We start from the raw sequence: 21,873 nt of genomic DNA, 5'->3' as shown, positions 1-21,873 counted from the left end.
ATACTGAAGATACATAAGCACTTACTCAATATCTGCCAACTTGATAAGCAAACCCATCTGAAACACTGGATGAAACGCCCACTGTAAGAAACCAAAATACATGGTTAATTTATACCAAAAAAGTGTTTCAAATACCTCAAAACATTGCATTGTAAAATTAACAGGTGTAGCAACGTCACGCATTGATCCTACGCCTCAGACCGACAGCATCGATGATGTGGAACATTCAGCCGGGATGACACCAGTATCTCGAAACTCGTTAGTATCATGGCAAGGAAACAAAAAAAAGTGGATTTAGCTTCTTCAGGAACACAGCCCTGGAGTTGGGCTGTTTTTTTGGAGTCATATTTATTTTCTAAGCTATAGCACAACATTTTCCATAGGTTTTTAAAGTACCAAAGAATTAGGTCTGCTTCATGGTTTCCCATGAACAAAATATTACAATACTGATATTGTAACAGCCCTAGTAGCTATGCAACTATACTGAATTAATGTATCTACCACACGTGTGCAGACAGTCGCATGTTTTTTGGGAAATGTACACATACAATTCAATGCATACCTTGGATACCTTCAGAAAGTATTCAAACCACATTACTTTTCCCACATGGTTACGTTACAGCCTTATTTTTAAATTGATACAATTATATTTCCCCCCTCATCTACACATAATACCCCATAAATGACAAAATAAAAAAAACTGGTTTTGAAAATTTATCTAATTTATTACAAATAAAAAACAGAAATATCATATTTACATAAGTATTCAAAACCCTTTACTCAGTACTTTGTTGAATCACCTTTGGCAGCGATTACAACATTGAGTCTTCTTGGGTATGACCCTACAAGCTTGGCACACCTTTAATTGGAGAGTTTCTCCCATTCTTCTCTGAAGATCCTCTCAAGCTGTCAGGTTGGAGCGTTGATGCACAGCTATTTTCAGGTCTCTCCAGAGACGTTTGATTGGGTTCAAGTCTGGGCTCTGGCTGGGTCAGTCAAGGTCATGTCCTGAAGCCACTTCTGTTTTGCCTGTGCTTAGGGTCGTTGTCCAGTTGGAAGGTGAACCTTCACCCCAGTCTGAGGTCCTGAGCCCTCTGGAGCAGGTTTTCTCTCTCTGTACTTTGCTCCCAGCATGCTGCTGAAAAATCACCCCACATCATAATGCTGCCACCACCATGCTTCACCATAGTGATGGTTCCAGGTTTCCTCTGGAAGTGATGCTTGGTATTTAGGCCAAAGAGTTCAATCTTGGTTTCATCAACTGAGGGACCTTATATAGACAGGTGTGTGCCTTTCCAAGTCATGTCCAATCAATTGACTCCAATCAAGTTCTAGAAACAGCTCAAGGCTGATCACTGGAAATAGGATACACCTGAGCTAAATTTCGTGTCTCATAGCAAAGGGCCGGAATACTTGTGTAAATAAGGTGTTTTTTCCCCCATACGTTTGCACACATTTCTAAAAAACAGTTTGCGCTTTGTCATTATGGGATATTGTGTGTGGATTGATGAGGAAAATGTTTTTTTTATTAATTTATTTTTTAAATCAATTTTCGAACAAGGCTGTAACGTAACAAAATGTGGAAAAGTCAAGGGGTCTGAATACTTTCCGAAGGCACACACACACACAGAACGCACTGCAACTGCCTCTGCAACGCAATGCTGTAAGGCAAACACAGTGTTCTGCTGGAAATGAATGTACTTCTGGTGTACCAAAACGCAATGGCGCTGTCGGCCTGAACCCCCCCCCCCACACACACACACACCGTCCTTGTCTGACCAGGAAGGACACCTTATTCCAATCAAAATATGTTAAATCTACAATCAAGACAGGGCTGAGGCATCAACAAATCTCCTTAAGTCACAGGAGACACCTCTCCATGGGGAGAAAGATCCCCATTCTTCTTCAATGGCTTCACTTCATCCAGGGAGACACCCAGCTAAGAAAGAACCCTGCCGTCAAATGGCCACAGTTTGAATGTCAAAGGAATTAGCTTCGGTGGAGTCTGCCCCAAATGGTTCTCAATCAATAGTAGGTCCTTTACATTTGCACAATGAAGAGACGTAGCAGAGTGAAGACCCTGGGTAATACCAAGGGACTGGACGACTACAATGAAAAGACACAAACTATTATTTCTGATAGCCATCGTAACAAATTACTGACTGTAATTCTGTATGTCTTTCACTTTGTGTAACGAATTTCAGATATTTTCAAGCAATCATGAATATTAAGTTATTGCCATGTCAACCACAAGGAAATTACATGAAATTTAAATAAATTTTGTGACTGCACAAAGAAGGTACAGACCGTTATGGACATAATATATATATATATAACTAAACCTAACTAAACCACAACTTCTTTCACACCTGGACTCGAGTGAGTGAGTGATCTGAAGCTTGGCCAATCAGACTTCAACACAGATGAATAAGTATACAAGTGGATTGCCTTACTTTCCTCAAATGCATTGGTGTTAAACTGTAGGCCTAATCTTATGATTTTGTGTATTGATTAATGTACTGCACTTTTTAGGGACCGGACTGCTACAGTGAAAATGCTAATAGATCACTAGATCATCATCTGGGCTCCCAAGTGGCGCAGCGGTCTACGGCATTGCATCTCAGTGCTAGAGGCGTCACTACAGACCCTGGTTCGATTCTAGGCTGTATCACAAGCCTAGAGTCCCATAGGGCGGCACTCAATAGGCCCAGCGTTGTCCGGGTTAGGGTTTGGTCAGGGGTAGGCAGTCATTGTAAATAAGAATTTGTTCTTGACTGACTTGCCTTGTTAAAATAAAATAAATGTATGATGTCCCACAGACGAGCCATTCTCTTTCAAATGTATGCCTCTGCCTACACCTTTTGCCAAGTGCTGACTTACATGTAGCTCTCCCATTCCTGTTTTCCACTCAGGAAACCCCATTCTTTTATTCTGCATCATTTTACAGTTTGCATCGTTTGTTTGTTTGATCTGTTAGTAGATGTTGCGTGTTTACAAGCGTGTGGTTCTGGTACCAAACAGTTCAAAAGTATTTACGATGTCTTGGATGATAATTGATAAAAGATTCATTTAAGACCAGATTTTTTCCATAGCCTCAAGATTATGGACGGTGCCCCGTATATTTCATAACTAATAACCAAACCACAAACCACATTATCACCATTGCCTCTTTATATATCGAGGGACACCTCTTTAATATACCCTACAGAAGTGTATCATAAAATTGACGAGAATTATAAATAACTATAAAGTCCTCTATGGTAAGGCCTGATGAATCTGCCAAGATAATTACATAAGAACAGAAATGCATAACCTCAGAAATAAGACAATTATTCAAAATCATAAAAAACTAAATCTCGCTATATTGTTCATTTCAATGCAAAATCGTAGCAGTAGTGGTGCGTACCACACTACCGAGGGCAAGCCATTCCTCCTACCGTGAAAACACTGGTAGTCATGGCAACCGCGAGGGGTCTCTCAGGACACCAGACCAAGAAAACATCTAGTCACAGTGCAGATAGTATCAAATTTTGGCCTGGTAGGTCTTCTCTCATATACTGTGTCTGTTTAGAATAGATCTACCAAATATAACATGACAATATACATTGCCTTCAGAAAGTATTCACACCCCTGGACTTTTTCTACATTTTGTTGTGTTACAGCCTGAATTAAAAATGTATTAAATTGAGAATTTGTGTCACTGTCCTACACAATACCCCAATACCCCATAAAGTATAATTATGTTTCTGGAAATGTTTACAAATTAATTTAAAATGTAAAAAATGATATGTCTTAAGGGGTGGCAGCGTAGCCTAGTGGTTAGAGAGTTGGACTAGTAACCTTTGAGTAGGACAACAACCTAAAACACAAGGCCAAATATACACTGGAGTTGCTTACCAAGACGATGTCCCTGAGTGGCCTAGTTACAGTTTGACATAAAATGGGCTTGAATATCTATGGCAAGACTTGAAAATGGCTGTCTAGCAATGATCAACAACCAACTTGACAGGAGGTTCTACTCCAGTCTCCTTTTGACCTCATTAAACACCCAAATTTACTTAACAAAAGGTACATCTCAATAGGTGGTCCAGGTATGATCTGACACCAGTGGGTAGGCCTTTCCTATTTTGTCCTCTATTGTTCCTCAAGCAAGTGGGAGGCCGATGACATCACATCGGACCAACTCCTTGAATGCCTTACTCCTTAAAAGTTTGCAGTTGTGTCAAAAAAACATCACTATTTTGCTCAAAACATATTGTTTTACCTTTAATGTGTACATTATTTAGGATATCGCTTTTCCACTGGAACATTAAAAAAATCTCTGGAGGACGTCTTTAAAGCTATAATCCTTAGTTGCTACATCCATTTTTGGATTTATACATTAATGATATATACCCATTGATTCTTGGAGAATATAACATAAATACCTCATGAGCTTAGTTCAACTATCATACCCCATCAGAAACCAAAATATCATCTTGTTTTACTCCAATGTTTGTAAACAATGTAAATAAAAACAGTATAGCCTCAATGTTTGATTAAAATTCAAATTTTGATATCATGGATGGTTAGTCCTTGCACCCGTAGGCAGCTCGGTCTATGAATTTGACAGTGGTTACATTTATCCAGGCCCATCCCTCAGCTTTTTACCAAAACAGAGGCGGGGAGGCACTTTGATATTTTGAAATGAAGGATTCTAGCTTTAACCTACACTGTTCTGTAAAAATGTATAAATGACTGTTCCTGTATGCAGAAAACCCTCTCACAGACCTTCTCACAAGGCAGGTTCTTTAATTAGCATATTAAATTACCTGCTGATAGGCCATCAACTGTGGGCTTCCCATTGTATTCAAACTGGTTAGGTAGGTTTATGCTACCAGAACATTTAAACCTGTCCCAATGGGCAATCCACAAGCAGAAGTCTAGACTTTACAGAAAAGTGAACATTCACACAGTTGCAATGTATTTTTTACAAACTGATACATCAATATGAAATCGAAAAAATGCTACTAATATCGATATTCCATATTGGTGACCATCACTAGTTAATACATTCATTAATTTTGATCAGCAATAAAAACTGAACACAGTGATGCAATTGACTACATTTAGCTACACACTGGTAATAGGTTTTTCCGTACCTGCAGTACGTTGAGTGATCTTCTCATATCTCCCGATGATAGGGTCACAATAGCTTTTATTCCATCTGGAGTTATATCAATGCTGCGGGGACAAGATCAGACACACCTCTGATTAAAAGGCAAGAATAAAACCCAGCACAGAGTGTCTTTCTGGGACACTAAAAGCCTGCCCCTACAGATACCCTCTGGCCTCTCTAGACCCCCTCACCTCTCCTGTTGGATAACATACTCCAGCCTGGGGATCATCTGGTCCTGAGACAGGACGGAACCTGGTGCATCTGGAGTTACAGATCAGGCAGAATGCGTGTTCTCTATGTACTTCTCAATGACTGTAGGAGTGGAAGAGCGAGGTGGAGGAGATCGGGGAGGAGATGGAAGCAAGAGGAGAGAGAGGAAGGGAGAAATGGATGTCAATGTTCTGAAGATCAGCGGACATAACCTCATAAAAATGTAAAATACAAAATATTAACCCGCTGTTAAATCAGTGGGATCAATTACAAGCAATTGCAGCACATTCATATTGTAAATCATAAGTAGTAATAACAGGGTAATATGCAGTATCCCCCTCCTAAATGCATTCAACATTTTGTTTGTCGTCTCTTATCTCATGTTACAGTAAGCACATCTTTTAATCAGTGAGAATGACTGGAAATGACTGGATAGCTGGCAGGCAGCTCATTTGGCCAGTTGGTGCACAGCAGGTGACCACATCAAAGCAGATGGTTACCTCGCCGCAATGCATTCTGGGCATCCCGGGTCATAGCATCGGCCTCGTCCAGTATCACCAACTTGAAACCCTTCTTGGAAGACAAAGACAAAAAAATAAACACACATTTTGTGAATTGAAGTAAGGGCTGCCTGTGTAGGATACGGGGACTTTAAATAACCACGTGTTCAAATCAAATCACATTTAATTGGTAGCTTACACGTGGTTAGCAGATGTTCTTCCGAGTGTAGCGAAATGCTTGTGTTTTTAGTACCGACAGTGCAGCAATATCTAACATGTAATCTAACAATTCCACAACAACTACCTAATAAACACAACTCTAAGTAAAGGAATGGAATAAGAACATATATCTATAAATATATGGATGAGCAATGACAGAGCGACATAGGCAAGATGCAAAAGATGGTATAAAATACAGTATATACATATGAGATGAGTAATGCAAGATATGTAAACAATATTAAAGTGGCATTATTAAAGTGACTAGTGAATCAATTATTAACCTGTTGATGCTCTGGGGGCGCTATTTCATTTTTGGATGAAAAACGTTCCCGTTTTAAACAAGATATTTTGTCACAAAAAGATGCTCGACTATGCATATAATTGATAGCTTTCGAAAGAAAACACTCGGACGTGTCCAGAACTGCAAAGATATTTTCTGTGCGTGCCCTAGAACGTGAGCTTCAGGCAAAACCAAGATGAGACGGCATCCAGGAAATGAGCAGGATTTTTGAGGCTCTGTTTTCCATTGTCTCCTTATATGGCTGTGAATGCGAGAGGAATGAGCCTGCCCTTTCTGTCGTTTCCCCAAGGTGTCTGCAGCATTGTGACGTATTTGTAGGCAGATCATTGGAAGATTGACCATAAGAGACCACATTTACCAGGTGTCCGCCCGGTGTCCTGCGCCGAAATTGGTGCGCAAAAGTCAGCTGCAAGTATTTTTCCATGGAATTTAGAGAAGAGTGCAGGCTTCCACGAACGATATATCAATGAAGAGATATGTGAAAAAACATTGATTCCAAACAACGTTTGCCATGTTTCGGTCGATATTATGGAGTTAATTCGGAAAAGGTTTGACATTGTAGGTGACTGAATTTTCGGTTAGTTTCGGTAGCCAAATGTGATGTACAAAACGGAGCGATTTCTCCTACACACAGACGCTTTCAGGAAAAACTGCGCATTTGGTATGTAACTGAGAGTCTCCTCATTGAAAACATCCAAAGCTCTTCAAAGGTAAATGATTTTATTTATTTGGTTATCTGGTTTTTGTGAAAATGTTGCGTGCTAAATGCTACTCAAAATGCTAAGCTAGCTTAGCATACTCTTACACAAATTAGTCAATTGCTATGGTTCAAAAGCATATTTTGAAAATCTGAGATGACAGTGTTGTTAAGAAAAGGCTAAGCTTGAGAGCAGGCGCATTATTTTCATTTTATTTGCGATTTTCAGAAATCGTTAACGTTGCGTTATGCTAATGAGCCTGAGGCTTTAGTCACGATCCCGGATCCGGGATGGGGAGTTTCAACAGGTTAACTGGGACACTGTAAAGTCCATGGAGAATAAGAACACCTCCTCCCAGCTGCCCACTGCACTGAAGATAGGAAACACTGTCACCACTGATAAATCCACCATAATTGAGAATTTCAATAAGCATTTTTCTACGGCTGGCCATGCTTTCCACCTGGCTACTCCGACCCCGGTCAACAGCACTGCACCCCCCACAGCAACTCGCCCAAGCCTTCCCCATTTCTCCTTCTCCCAAATCCGTTCAGCTGATGTTCTGAAAGAGCTGCAAAATCTGGACCCCTACAAATCAGCCGGGCTAGACTATCTGGACCCTTTCTTTCTAAAATTATCTGCCGAAATTGTTGCCACCCCTATTACTAGCCTGTTCAACCTCTCTTTCGTGTCGTCTGAGATTCCCAAAGATTGGAAAGCAGCTGCGGTCATCCCCCTCTTCAAAGGGGGGGACACTCTTGACTCAAACTGCTACAGACCTATATCTATCCTACCATGCCCTTCTAAGGTCTTCAAAAGCCAAGTCAACAAACAGATTACCGACCATTTCGAATCTCACCATACCTTCTCTGCTATGCAATCTGGTTTCAGAGCTGGTCATGGGTGCACCTCAGCCACGCTCAAGGTCCTAAACGATATCTTAACCGCCATCAATAAGAAACATTACTGTGCAGCCGTATTCATTGATCTGGCCAAGGCTTTCGACTCTGTCAATCACCACATCCTCATCGGCAGACTCGACAGCCTTGGTTTCTCAAATGATTGCCTCGCCTGGTTCACCAACTACTTCTCTGATAGAGTTCAGTGTGTCAAATCGGAAGGTCTGCTGTCCGGACCTCTGGCAGTCTCTATGGGGGTGCCACAGGGTTCAATTCTTGAACCGACTCTCTTCTCTGTATACATCAATGAGGTCGCTCTTGCTGCTGGTGAGTCTCTGATCCACCTCTACGCAGACGACACCATTCTGTATACTTCTGGCCCTTCTTTGGACACTGTGTTTAAATGTAAATGTAAATGTGTTTACAACCCTCCAGGCAAGCTTCAATGCCATACAACTCTCCTTCCGTGGCCTCCAATTGCTCTTAAATACAAGTCAAACTAAATGCATGCTCTTCAACCGATCGCTACCTGCACCTACCCACCTGTCCAACATCACTACTCTGGACGGCTCTGACTTAGAATACGTGGACAACTACAAATACTTAGGTGTCTGGTTAGACTGTAAACTCTCCTTCCAGACCCATATCAAACATCTCCAATCCAAAGTTAAATCTAGAATTGGCTTCCTATTTCGCAACAAAGCATCCTTCACTCATGCTGCCAAACATACCCTTGTAAAATTGACCATCCTACCAATCCTCGACTTTGGCGATGTCATTTACAAAATAGCCTCCAATACCCTACTCAACAAATTGGATGCAGTCTATCACAGTGCAATCCGTTTTGTCACCAAAGCCCCATATACTACCCACCATTGCGACCTGTACGCTCTCGTTGGCTGGCCCTCGCTTCATACTCGTCGCCAAACCCACTGGCTCCATGTCACCTACAAGACCCTGCTAGGTAAAGTCCCCCTTATCTCAGCTCGCTGGTCACCATAGTATCTCCCACCTGTAGCACACGCTCCAGCAGGTATATCTCTCTAGTCACCCCCAAAACCAATTATTTCTTTGGCCGCCTCTCCTTCCAGTTCTCTGCTGCCAATGACTGGAATGAACTACAAAAATCTCTGAAACTGGAAACACTTATCTCCCTCACTAGCTTTAAGCACCAACTGTCAGAGCAGCTCACAGATTACTGCACCTGTACATAGCCCACCTATAATTTAGCCCAAACAACTACCTCTTTCCCTACTGTATTTAATTAATTTATTTTGCTCCTTTGCACCCCATTATTTTTATTTCTACTTTGCACATTCTTCCATTGCAAATCTACAATTCCAGTGTTTTACTTGCTATATTGTATTTACTTTGCCACCATGGCCTTTTTTTGCCTTTACCACCCTTATCTCACCTCATTTGCTCACATCGTATATAGACTTGTTTATACTGTATTATTGACTGTATTTTTGTTTTACTCCATGTGTTACTCTGTGTCGTTGTATGTGTCGAACTGCTTTGCTTTATCTTGGCCAGGTCGCAATTGTAAATGAGAACTTGTTCTCAACTTGCCTACCTGGTTAAATAAAGGTGAAATAAATAAATAAAATAAAACCTTTGCCTTCTTGGGTACAGGAACAATTGTGTCCATCTTTAAGCATGTGGAGACAGCAGACTGGGACAGGGAGAGATGGAATATTTACATAAACATACCAGCCAGCTGGTCTGAGCATGCTCGGAGGACGCGACTAGGGATGCTTTCTGGGCTGGCAGCCTTGCGAGGGTTAACACTTTTAAATGTCTTATTGATTCCGATTGGTCAGACCAGCATTGAATATTACTTAACACGGGTACATCCTGTTTGATTTTATGCCTATAGGAAGGAACAAATTGGAGTCGTGGTCAGATTTGCCAAAAGGAGGGCGGGGGAGGGCCTTGTCTGCATCGCGGAAGAAAGAGTAGCAGTGATTCAGAGTTTGCTGATAGAATGTAGGTAGCCTTGTTCTCAAATTTGCTTTGTTAAAGTCCCCCGCTACAATAAATGCAGCCATAGGATATATGGTATCCAGTTTGCATAAAGTCCAGGGAAGTTAATCGAGGGCCGTGGTAATGGCTTGAGGGGGATATACACAGCTGTGACATTAACAGAGGAGCATTCTCCTGGGAGATAATACGGTCGGCATTTGATTGTGAGGAATTCTAGGTCAGGTGAACAAAAGGACTTGAGTTCTTGTATGCTGTTACAATTACACCATGAGTCGCTAATCATGAAACATACATTCCCTTGTCCTTGCTGAAAAGACTGGGAAACTGATTGCGATATGGTAGCTAAAAGATATACTTCTCTAAAAGGATTATTGTTAGGGATTGTAACAATTTACTGATATGGATCGTTTAAGATAGGAGTGTGCCGGGTCCATGGGAGCCCAAACCGATCCAAAAGTTGCATGTGTCATCAGAAAATTAATTCAAACATTATGAACCGCCAGTTCACTAAAATGTTTTACTCATTTAATTGTACCCCCCCTGAAAATACATCTAATCTTTTGTGACTGAATTTATGCATCATCTCAACCATTAGCCAAAATTTAATTAAGCATGTAAATGTACATAACAGTCACTGATCTCGAAGTCAGTTAACAGCTGTGCGCACAGAGCATAGCTGCTCGTGCCAACGAGAGGTAGGCTTATCCCTGATCTAATATTTGTACATCTGTGCAGCACCTTCCGCATTCAAATGCTTGTAAAATGGCTTTCGCAATGTCAAATCATAGGCTTTATTAGTTGGGTGACATCCAATGTAATTTGCTCGGTCATTGTTACCAAATGCGGTGTAGAAAATGGTGTTTTACCAGTGAAGTTGTGTAGGCTAGGCTATCGGAGTGGACACAACTCACATCTAACTGCTGATTGGAGCTTTTCGATTGGCGTGTTCACCATAAGAAATACAGTGCCTTGCGAAAGTATTCGGCCCCCTTGAACTTTGCGACCTTTTGCCACATTTCAGGCTTCAAACATAAAGATATAAAACTGTATTTTTTGTGAAGAATCAACAACAAGTGGGACACAATCATGAAGTGGAACGACATTTATTGGATATTTCAAACTTTTTTAACAAATCAAAAACTGAAAAATTGGGCGTGCAAAATTTTTCAGCCCCTTTACTTTCAGTGCAGCAAACTCTCTCCAGAAGTTCAGTGAGGATCTCTGAATGATCCAATGTTGACCTAAATGACTAATGATGATAAATACAATCCACCTGTGTGTAATCAAGTCTCCGTATAAATGCACCTGCACTGTGATAGTCTCAGAGGTCCGTTAAATGCTCAGAGAGCATCATGAAGAACAAGGAACACACCAGGCAGGTCCGAGATACTGTTGTGAAGAAGTTTAAAGCCGGATTTGGATACAAAAAGATTTCCCAAGCTTTAAACATCCCAAGGAGCACTGTGCAAGCAATAATATTGAAATGGAAGGAGTATCAGACCACTGCAAATCTACCAAGACCTGGCCGTCCCTCTAAACTTTCAGCTCATACAAGGAGAAGACTGATCAGAGATGCAGCCAAGAGGCCCATGATCACTCTGGATGAACTGCAGAGATCTACAGCTGAGGTGGGAGACTCTGTCCATAGGACAACAATCAGTCGTATATTGCACAAATCTGGCCTTTATGGAAGAGTGGCAAGAAGAAAGCCATTTCTTAAAGATATCCATAAAATGTGTTGTTTAAAGTTTGCCACAAGCCAGCTGGGAGACACACCAAACATGTGGAAGAAGGTGCTCTGGTCAGATGAAACCAAAATTGAACTTTTTGGCAACAATGCAAAACGTTATGTTTGGCGTAAAAGCAACACAGCTCATCACCCTGAACACACCATACCCACTGTCAAACATGGTGGTGGCAGCATCATGGTTTGGGCCTGCTTTTCTTCAGCAGGGACAGGGAAGATGGTTAAAATTGATGGGAAGATGGATGGAGCCAAATACAGGACCATTCTGGAAGAAAACCTGATGGAGTCTGCAAAAGACCTGAGACTGGGACGGAGATTTGTCTTCCAACAAGACAATGATCCAAAACAAAAAGCAAAATCTACAATGGAATGGTTCAAAAATAAACATATCCAGGTGTTAGAATGGCCAAGTCAAAGTCCAGACCTGAATCCAATCGAGAGTCTGTGGAAAGAACTGAAAACTGCTGTTCAAATGCTCTCCATCCAACCTCACTGAGCTCGAGCTGTTTTGCAAGGAGGAATGGGAAAAAATGTCAGTCTCTCGATGTGCAACACTGATAGAGACATACCCCAAGCGACTTACAGCTGTAATCGCAGCAAAAGGTGGCGCTACAAAGTATTAACTTAAGGGGGCTGAATAATTTTGCACGCCCAATTTTTCAGTTTTTGATTTGTTAAAAAAGTTTGAAATATCCAATAAATGTCGTTCCACTTCATGATTGTGTCCCACTTGTTGTTGATTCTTCACAAAAAAATACAGTTTTATATCTTTATGTTTGAAGCCTGAAATGTGCCAAAAGGTCGCAAAGTTCAAGGGGGCCGAATACTTTCGCAAGGCACTGTAGCTTTGGTAGTTTTGCTTTAAACAGTTGTCAGTGCATTGGTCATTTGTACATGAACAGGGTAAAGTTATAATTTCACAAGAAGGACAGCAATAATTTTGCAAGCTGCACTCAGTTGGAGCGGGAGCAGAGCTCTGCTCCATAAAGTTTCAAAAGGTCAAAACCCTTCACTTTTGAGAAGGGGCCGAAATCCAAAGCTGGTGTACCAAAACGCAATGACGCTGTCGATCTGATTGAGGCGGTAGAGCAGAGTCACACCCCCCCCCCCTCCCCCCGACCTCGTCCACACCATCTGACTCGGAAGGACACCTTCTTCCAATCAACATCTACAGTCAACACAGGATTGAGGCATCTACTAGGGCAGCAAGTAGCCTAGCGGTTAGAGCGTTAGGCCAGTAACCGAGCCAACAAGGTGAAAAATCTGTCGATGTGCCCTTGAGCAAGGCACTGAATCCTAATTTGCTCCAGGGGCCCCCTACTACCATGGCTGACCCCATAATACAACACATTTCACTAAACCTATCCAGTGAATGTGACAATAAAACTCCTCAATTCATAGGAGACAACTCTCCATGGGGGAGAAAGATCCCCATTCTTCTTCAATGGCTTCACGTCATCCAGGAAGACAACCAGCTAAGAAAGAACCTGGCCGTCAAATGGCCACAGTTTGAATGTCAAAGGAATTATCCTCGTGGAGGCTGCCCCAAATGGTTCCCAATCAATGGGAGGTCCTTTACGTTAGCACGACAAAGAGATGTTGCAGAGTGTAGGCCCTGGGTGATACCAAGGGACCGGATTGCTAAAGTGAAAAGCTGCAAAACAAATGACAAAAACCTTATATTGTACTTTTTCCAAAGGACACAGAGTTCCAAAGAGTATTTCTGATATCCATCACACCAAATGAATAATTGTGTAATTATGCCATGTCTCTCACTTTGTGTAATGAATTTCAGATATTTTTGAGCATTCAATAGATCTGAAGTTATTAGCATGTCAATTTTGGTATGCAAGTCTTATGTAAATAAGGTATTTTTTTATTTGCAAAAAAATCTAAAAACCTGTTTTCACTTTGTCATTATGGGGTATTGTGTGTCGATTGATGAGAAAATAAATACATTTAATCAATTTTAGAATAAGGCTGAAATGTTACAAAATGTGGAAAAAGTTAAGGGGTCTGAATACTCTCTGAATTCACTGTAAATTGGAACATAACCTTGATTGCAACCGAGAACAATTCTTTATGCCCCACACTAACATTTAAATGTTAAGAATCAATCTAGCTGACTGGAAAACAGGACAACCCTCAAGTAAAGTGTTATGAGCATTACATTTATTTCTGATAATTCTACGTGCTGAGTTGGAGCGTACCTCCAAGACCATAGCGTTGAACTCATTGTCCTTGTCGAGCTGCTTGGCAGTACCTAGAATAGTAGACGACTTCCCTGTACCTGGAGGTCCATAGAAGAGATGTGGCAGTTTGTCCTCACTGATAAACTTCTGGACTGAAGAAAGCCAGGGTTGTTACATAGAAATTATGCAAAACATGTTATAGTTCATTTGAGCATGAAAACATTATTTGGAATACATTCACTTGAACCATACAATTGAATTGTGGCTGGAATGGATAAGGGTCAGGTTTTCAATAGTCGTTCCGTCCCTGCTGTTTCAAAGATTAACAAAAACATACTTACTGGTGCTTAATATGTTCTTGTGAGAAATCAAGTCATCTAGGGTCTGTGGTCTGTATTTCTCAACCCTAAAAATATGTGCAAAAATGTCAGCCAGCATCCGCACATAGTGCCTACATTAGAGTCAGAGAAGCGGAGGTGGGAATAGAGAGCTGCATTCCTGCTGAAAATATGAAGAAAAAAAATGTGTCCCACAGATTAATTCAAACAGTTGTCTTTCTGTTTAGTATGCATTATATATTGTAATAAAAGCACATCTTTGTCGTACTATTCAAAACTCTCAAAGGAAAATTCTGCTTCAAGTTCAGTAGCCTACCTTTCTTCTCTTTTGTTGGGTGTGCGAGATCAAGTGCGCCTATATGTGTGGTCTCACTTAAATAGTCTGTAGACTAGGATATATGAGCGGAGAAGCACGGTGCAGTTGCCTTTAACTTCCTAAATATGAGGGGTTTTTATGCCATGTAAATCCTTGGGCTTTTGGGTCACTTAAGTCCAAATAGTGTAAAAATTAGAGGTCGACCGATTAATCGGAATGGCCGATTTCAAGTTTTCATAACAATCGGAAATCGGTATTTTTTGGGCGTCAATTTAAAAAAAATGTTATACCTTTATTTAACTAGGCAAGTTAGTTAAGAACACATTCTTATTTTCAATGATGGCCTAGGAACGGTGGGTTAACTGCCTTGTTCAGGGGCAGAACGACAGATTTTCACCTTGTCAGCTCGGGGATCCATTCTTGCAATCTTGTATCCTTGCAGTTAACTCGTCCAACGCTATAACCACCTGCCTCTCGTTGCACTCCACAAGAAGACTGTTACACAAATGCAGTAGAAGCCAAGGTAAGTTGCTAGCTAGCATTAAAAGTATCTTATAACAAAACAATCAATCAATCATAATCACTAGTTATAACTACACATTGTTGATGATATTACTAGTTTATCTAGCGTGTCCTGCGTTGCTTATAATCGATGCAATGCTGGGAGATGATTTCACAAAAGCGCATTTGCGAAAAAAGCACAATCGTTGGAGGACTGTACCTAACCATAAACACCAATGCCTTTCTTAAAATCAATACACAGAAGTATATATTTTTAAACCTGCATATTTAGCTAAAAGAAATCCAGGTTAGCAGGCAATATAGTCTATGATTTGATAGAGCAGTCTGACTGAGCGATGGTAGGCAGCAACATGCTCGTAAGCATTCATTCAAACAGCACTTTAGTGTGTTTTGCCAGCAGCTCTTCACAAGCACAGCACTGTTTATGACTTCAAGCCTATCAGCCTAATGGCTGGTGTAACCGATGTGAAATGGCTAGCTAGTTAGCGGGGTGCGCGCTAATAGCGTTTCAAACAACACTCGCTCTGAGACTTGGAGTAGTTATTCCCCTTGCTCTGCAAGGGCCGCGGCTTTTGTGGAGCGATGAGTAACGCTGCTTCGAGGGTGGCTGTTGTCGATGTGTTCCTGGTTTGAGCCCAGGTAGGGGCGAGGAGAGGGACGGAAGCTATACTGTTACACTGGCAATACTATAGTGCCTATACGAACATCCAATAGTCAAAGGTATATGAAATACAAATGGTATAGAGAGAAATAGTCCTATAAATACTATATTAACTACAACCTAAAACCTCTTACCTTGGAATATTGAAGTCTCATGTTAAAAGGAACCACCAACATTCATATGTTCTCATGTTCTGAGCAAGGAACTCAAACGTTAGCTTTTTTACATGGCACATATTGCACTTTTACTTCTCCAATACTTTGTTTTTGCATTATTTAAACCAAATTGAACATGTTTCATTATTTATTTGGGGCTAAATTTATTTTTATTTATGTATTATATTAAGTTAAAATAAGTGTTCATTCAGTATTGTTGTATTTGTCATTATTACAAAAAAAGAAAAAAAAAAAAATTATCGGCAGATTAATCGACATCGTTTTTTTGGATCCTCCAATAATCGGTATCGGTGTTGAAAAATCATAATCGGTCAACCTCTAGTAAAAATAAATAAATATAAAATATTTTGGATTGAAAAACACTTTCTTTGTAAACATTAACAACTAAAATAAAGTATGCAGAAAAGATAATGGACCTATATTTTTTTTTATAATATAATCTTTGAGAACTCCACAATCACCAAAAAAAAAGAAGCTAGTCAGTCAGGGAAAATGAAAAATTCCAAAAACAATGAATTAACCGTTTTAGGTGTTATGTTTGAGCAAAAAACAAAATGTGTAGAACTGCAGGAAATTGGCTTTAAAATGCAAAAATGTCTCTACACCACCAAGATGGAGGTCTCTAAAATGTTCTCTAAAATTCTAAAAATGTCTATCTGCAGACTGCGGTTACTACACAAAACAAAAATAACGCAAAATGTAAAGTGTTGGTCCCATGTTTCATGAGCTGAAATAAAAATCTTATTTCTCTCTCATTCTGTGCACAAATGTGTTTACATACCTGTTTGTGACCATTTTTTCTCTGCCAAGATAATCTATCCACCTGACAGGTGTGGCATATCAAGAAGCTGATTAAGCAGCATTATCATTACATATGTGCACCTTGTGCTTGGGACAATAAAATGCCACTCTAAAAGGTGCAGTTTTGTCACACAATGCCACAGATGTCTGAAGTTTTGAGGGAGCATGAAATTGGCATGCTGACTGCAGGAATGTCCACCAGAGCTGTTGCCAGAGAATGTAATGTTAATCTCTATATCATAAGCCGACTCCAACGTCATTTTAGAGTATTTGGCAGTGTGTCCAACCGGCCTCATAGCTGCAGAAGTCGTGTGCAGAAGTCATAACTGTATGAAGTCGTGTGGGGGCGAGTGGTTTGCTGATGTCAACGTTGTGAACAGAGTGCCCAATGGTGGCGGTGGGGTTATGGTATGGGCAGGCATAAGCTACGGACAACGAATTGCATTTTATCAATGGCAATTTGAATGCACAGAGATACTGTGATGAGATCCTGAGGCCCATTGTCGTGCTATTCATCCACCGCCATCACTTCATGTTTCAGCATACTCACCAGAATATCACCCATTGAGCATGTTTGGGATGCTCTGGATCGACATGTACAACAACGTGTTCCAATTCCCGCCAATATCCAGCAACTTCGCACAACCATTGAAGAGGATTGATACAACATTCCTCAGGCCACAATCAACTGCCAGATCAACGCTATGCGAATTAAATGTGTTGCACTGCATGAGGCAAATGGTAGTCACACCAGATGCTGACTTGTTAAAACATTTTATTTTTAGGTATCTCTGACCAACAGCTGCATGTCTGTATTCCCAGTCATGTGTAATCCATAGATTAGGGCCCAATTTATTTACATTTATTGATTTCTTTATATGAACTGTAACTAAGTAAAATTGTAAAGAAATTGTTGCATTTTTAGATTATATTTTTGTTCAGTATACATGCCACGCCCCCACTACATTCTGTGCCCACTATGTGTCACTAACTACATGTCGCGCCCACTGCCATTGAGGCTGCTAGCGCCATCTCTGGCCAGCACTCCAGCACAGTAGGTGGCAGTAATGCACCAACATTGGATGCCAACCACCGAAAAAACCCACCGAAGTAGGCTGCTAGCTAGCTAGGCTAGGGGACGCCGGTACAGTGTCTTTTGCCCCTGCCTGCCGAACACTGATTTTCCGCAATTATGTTAATGTTGCGGCAAGGGAAGTAGCTAGCTAGTGGAGCCAACCCAAATCACATTGATTCCTTCCACTAATCAAACCGTATTTCACAGAATAGTTTCAAACCACCAGGTAGTGATTACCCTCGCTGTAACGCCTCGGTCACACCAGCATGCGTTTTGGTACACCATAAGTACATTCATTTCCATGAAACGCTGTGTTTGCCTTGCAGCATTGCGTTGCAGAGGCAGCTGCAGTGTGTTCTGTGTGGTGCGTATGTTGGATTTATCGAATATATGCATCAAATTGTATGCAAAGACGGCTTGACAAAAATGGTAGCAGAAGGTGAATGTTGAACTTTTGTTGCACAGTGTGTGCCGGCGTCCTAGCTAGCTAGCAGCCTCAGTGGCAGTTGGTAAAGCATGTCGTTTATGACGTGTAGAGGCCCCCGGCATGTAGTAAACGCCATCTGCAGATAGACCCTACTCTAAAATTCAGGCAGTAGGAAGCTCTCTCATCCATTATATGCAGATGATACAGTCTTATACTAAGCTGGCCCCTCCCCGGATTTTGTATTAAACGCTCTAAAACAAAGCTTTCTTAGTGCACAACAAGCTTTCTATGCCCTTAACCTTGTTCTGAACACCTCCAAAACAAAGGTCATGTAGTTTGGTAAGAAGAAAGCCCCTCTCCCCACAGATGTGATTCCTACCTCTGAGGGTTTAGAGCTTGAGGTCGTCACCACATGCAAGCATTTGGGAGTATGGCTAGACGGTACACTGTCCTTATCTCAGCACATATCAAAGCTGCGGGGTAAGGTTAAATCTAGACTTGGTTTCCTCTATCATAAATCGCTCCTCTTTCATCCCCTGCTGTCAAAATAACCCTGATTCGGATGACCATCTTACCCATGCTAGATTACGGAGACATAATTTATAGACCAGCAGGTAAGGGTTCTCTCGAGCGGCTAGATGTTCTTTACCATTCGGCCATCAAATTTGCCACCAATGCTCCTTATAGGACACATCACTGCATTCTATACTCCTCTGTAAACTGGTCATCTCTGTATACCCGTCGCAAGACCCACTGGTTGATGCTTCTTTATGAAACCCTATTAGGCCTCACTGCCCCCTATGTGAGATACCTACTGCAGCCCTCATCCTCCACTTACAATACCCATTCTGCCAGTCCCATTCTCTTAAAGGTCCCCAAAGCACACACATCCTGGGGTCGCTCCTCTTTTCAGTTTGCTGCAGCTAGCAACTGGAACCAGCTGCAACAAACACTCAAACTGGACAGTTTTATCTCTATCTCCTCATTCAAAGACTCACTCATACTGACAGTTGTGGCTGCTTCGCGTGATGTATAGTTATCTCTACCTTCTTGCCCTTTGTGGTGTTGTCTGTGCCCAATAATGTGTGGCATTACCATGCGGCGGTACAGATGGAAGTAAAAGTGATCTATTGGGAAGGACCATACAGAGGTCAAAATGATCATGACGATTGTGTAAATGGAAATGTGTCTCTTGTAAGAATGACACTGGGACAATTCATCATTACTACACTTGGGTACTGTAAACCAGACAACATAATGGCGTGCAAAATCAATACACACAACTGTTCTGTGCATAATTTAGCATGCCATCATGCTGGGCAAGCTAGTGATTTGAAATCACTACTCTATATGAAAACAACCAGTTCAATTTATTGATGTTGCTAGAGATGAATGTGACAGAAGAATATAAATAAATTAATTGTTGTAATGCGCCATTGTACGCGCCAGTCTGTTGGTAGCTCAGCTAGCATATGAAACCCGTAAAACGACCAAATAATAACGTTCATCTGTTCTAATATTAGCTTTGGTCGAACAGGGCTCAACTGCTCTTCGCCAACTGACCTTGCGAAGCACGTGTGCATCACGTACGGAAAATGGGGTTTAGACATCCGGCAAAAACAACATACTGCAAAACGCATGTGCATCTGTAGGTCATATGGCGACTGCGCCCTTTGCCACGCCCACCTAAAGCCCGTTTTGATTCAGAAAAACATTATATGAAACATTGACAGGAATTAAATATTAATAACACATATATTTTACTCAGTTTGCAAATTGTTCCGCTTCTAAATGTTATGTAAAGTGTAGCTCAAGTCAAGTGTTTGATCTCCTATATTTCGCCCCAACTCTATCTTTCAAACTTCCTCTACCCTATTGGCTGATAAAGCCCAATAATACCGATAGCCTAATACATTTGGCTACGTGAGAATCTCTTTTGAGCATTTTGATCTTGACTAGGGGTTGAAAAATTGCTGGGACCGGGACTGCGTCACATACATTTAACATAACATTGCGGGACCAGTTCTTGCTAGAGCTGGTATGTGTCGGACAATAAGTCAGGGAGCGGTACGAAAAGTAACGTCATATTCATTGACATCTTACATGCATGGTAAGATGTTCATGACAATAACGTTTACAAGTCAGCTAAAATACTCATCACACACAAGCGAAACATTGATTGATTCGGCGAGCTACAGTAGCTAACGGTTTCCACTAGATAACACAACCACAGTCATTACACAGCCACAAAATAAACATTGGCTACAACAATTAGCTATGTAGTCTTCATTTATGAATATAGATAGACATAAGATTAGCAGTGTGGTTAGGTCTTAAATCATTTTAAGGAGATAACTTGTAGAAATGGGCGGGGTTTAGCCAGAATTATGAGTTTGTGGCTGTGTTAACTAGTGACAACCCTAGCTAAATCCTGCTAAACGTAACGTAACTACCTTGCTGGCAAAACGTAAACTAGCTTGCTGATTCAACTTACCACGGCAAATTTCTTGACTGCAACAGTATCTTGCTAGTCGTTGCCATTTGAATCGTTGATTTAGTTAGCAAGAAAAGAGCGCTTCACTAATCGGCAAAATTTTCTTGGCGCGCTTCACTTCAACAAAATGTGTTTTACGTCACTAAACTAGGTTTTACGGCATGTTTGCAACCAATCGTATCCGTTTATTTAATGTGGGCGGAGTCAAATTAATCTTTATAATATTTCGCGGCAAGCCTCCATTTCTTTTCCGACGACGTACCTCTCCAAGCAGCAGCTTTTCTCGTTCTGTTCGTAAAAGACAAAGAAACATGTCCGACGAAGGAAAACTTTTCGTCGGTGGCCTGAGCTTCGACACCACAGAGCAATCTCTTGCGGAAGCTTTCTCCAAGTACGGAAACATCGCAAAATGTGATGTCATCATGGACAGAGAAACAGGAAGGCCTCGTGGTTTCGGCTTTGTGAAGTACGACAATGCCGAGGATGCTAAGGACGCAATGGAGGGAATGAACGGTCAGTCTCTTGACGGCAGAACCATCCGTGTGAATGAGGCAGGCCAGGGTGGCGGTCGTGGCGGCGGTGGAGGAGGCGGTGGATTCAGAGGTTCCCGAGGCGGTGGTGGATATGGTGGTGGCGGCGGTGGTGGATATGGTGGCGGCGGTGGCCGTAGCTATGGCGGCGAAGACCGGGGTTACGGAGGTGGTGGCGGATACAGGAGCGGCGGCGGTGGTGGAGGCCGAGGCGGTGGATACTCCTCCGGCGGTGGCTACAGGGACAATAATTAGGGCCTAAGGATGCTACGGGTACCTCTTGAGGCTCCTAAAGGGACAGTTACGACAGCTCTAGCTATGCTGTAAACGAGTAACACTCCGATTCAAGATCATTTGGCTGACTCTTCAAGAAATGTCCGTGTTGACCGAAAGACTTTTGTTGTAATCTTAGTCCTATTCTGTGTTTAAGTATCTAGCTCGAGCATCTTTACATTTAGCCACGTGTGTCGGCCATTGATTTACAAACCATGTTCATGGTCTTGCCCCAATAACATTCCACCTGGGGGCGATTTTGTATTTCTGGTCTGTGTATCCTCAACATTTAAGATTATTTTTTGTCAATTGTCTTCATTGCGCCTATTAAAACGATTTGTTGAAACATA

The 21,873-nt window shown here is 41.4% G+C and overlaps 2 protein-coding genes across 4 annotated transcripts in view; one reads left to right on the top strand and one right to left on the bottom strand.

Annotated features, from left to right (window-relative positions):
• Positions 1-20,970, bottom strand: part of LOC135545347 (replication factor C subunit 5-like) — a 21,699-nt gene extending 729 nt beyond the window's left edge. Inside the window, exons 1-7 of one of the 3 annotated variants that reach the window (XM_064972975.1) lie at positions 20,721-20,970; positions 14,252-15,059; positions 13,929-14,062; positions 5,869-5,941; positions 5,350-5,470; positions 5,142-5,223; positions 26-81 (exon numbers count right to left, since the gene is read on the bottom strand). In XM_064972975.1, coding sequence (XP_064829047.1) covers positions 5,433-5,470; positions 5,869-5,941; positions 13,929-14,062; positions 14,252-14,348 — 342 coding nt within the window. In that variant the 5' untranslated portion in view covers positions 14,349-15,059; positions 20,721-20,970 and the 3' untranslated portion in view covers positions 26-81; positions 5,142-5,223; positions 5,350-5,432. The remainder of the gene's footprint in view (positions 1-25; positions 82-5,141; positions 5,224-5,349; positions 5,471-5,868; positions 5,942-13,928; positions 14,063-14,251; positions 15,060-20,720) is intronic. The other 2 variants (XM_064972963.1, XM_064972970.1) reach the window with 2 other exon arrangements.
• LOC135545335 (uncharacterized) lies at positions 20,954-21,873 on the top strand. Its single transcript, XM_064972954.1, has one exon. It carries the CDS (start codon positions 21,032-21,034, stop codon positions 21,503-21,505), a length of 474 nt encoding a protein of 157 aa, XP_064829026.1. The 5' UTR covers positions 20,954-21,031; the 3' UTR covers positions 21,506-21,873.

This window comes from Oncorhynchus masou, chromosome 1, assembly GCF_036934945.1.
Source record: "Oncorhynchus masou masou isolate Uvic2021 chromosome 1, UVic_Omas_1.1, whole genome shotgun sequence".
NCBI classification, from domain to species: Eukaryota; Metazoa; Chordata; class Actinopteri; order Salmoniformes; family Salmonidae; genus Oncorhynchus; species Oncorhynchus masou.
Note: the sequence above shows the minus strand (reverse complement) of the source record. Positions and strands in the feature narration are given on the sequence as shown.

Coding starts and splice junctions, on each gene's coding strand:
- LOC135545335 (XM_064972954.1), top strand. CDS start 21,032: ATGTCCGACGAAGGAAAACTTTTCGTCGGTGGCCTGAGCTTCGACACC.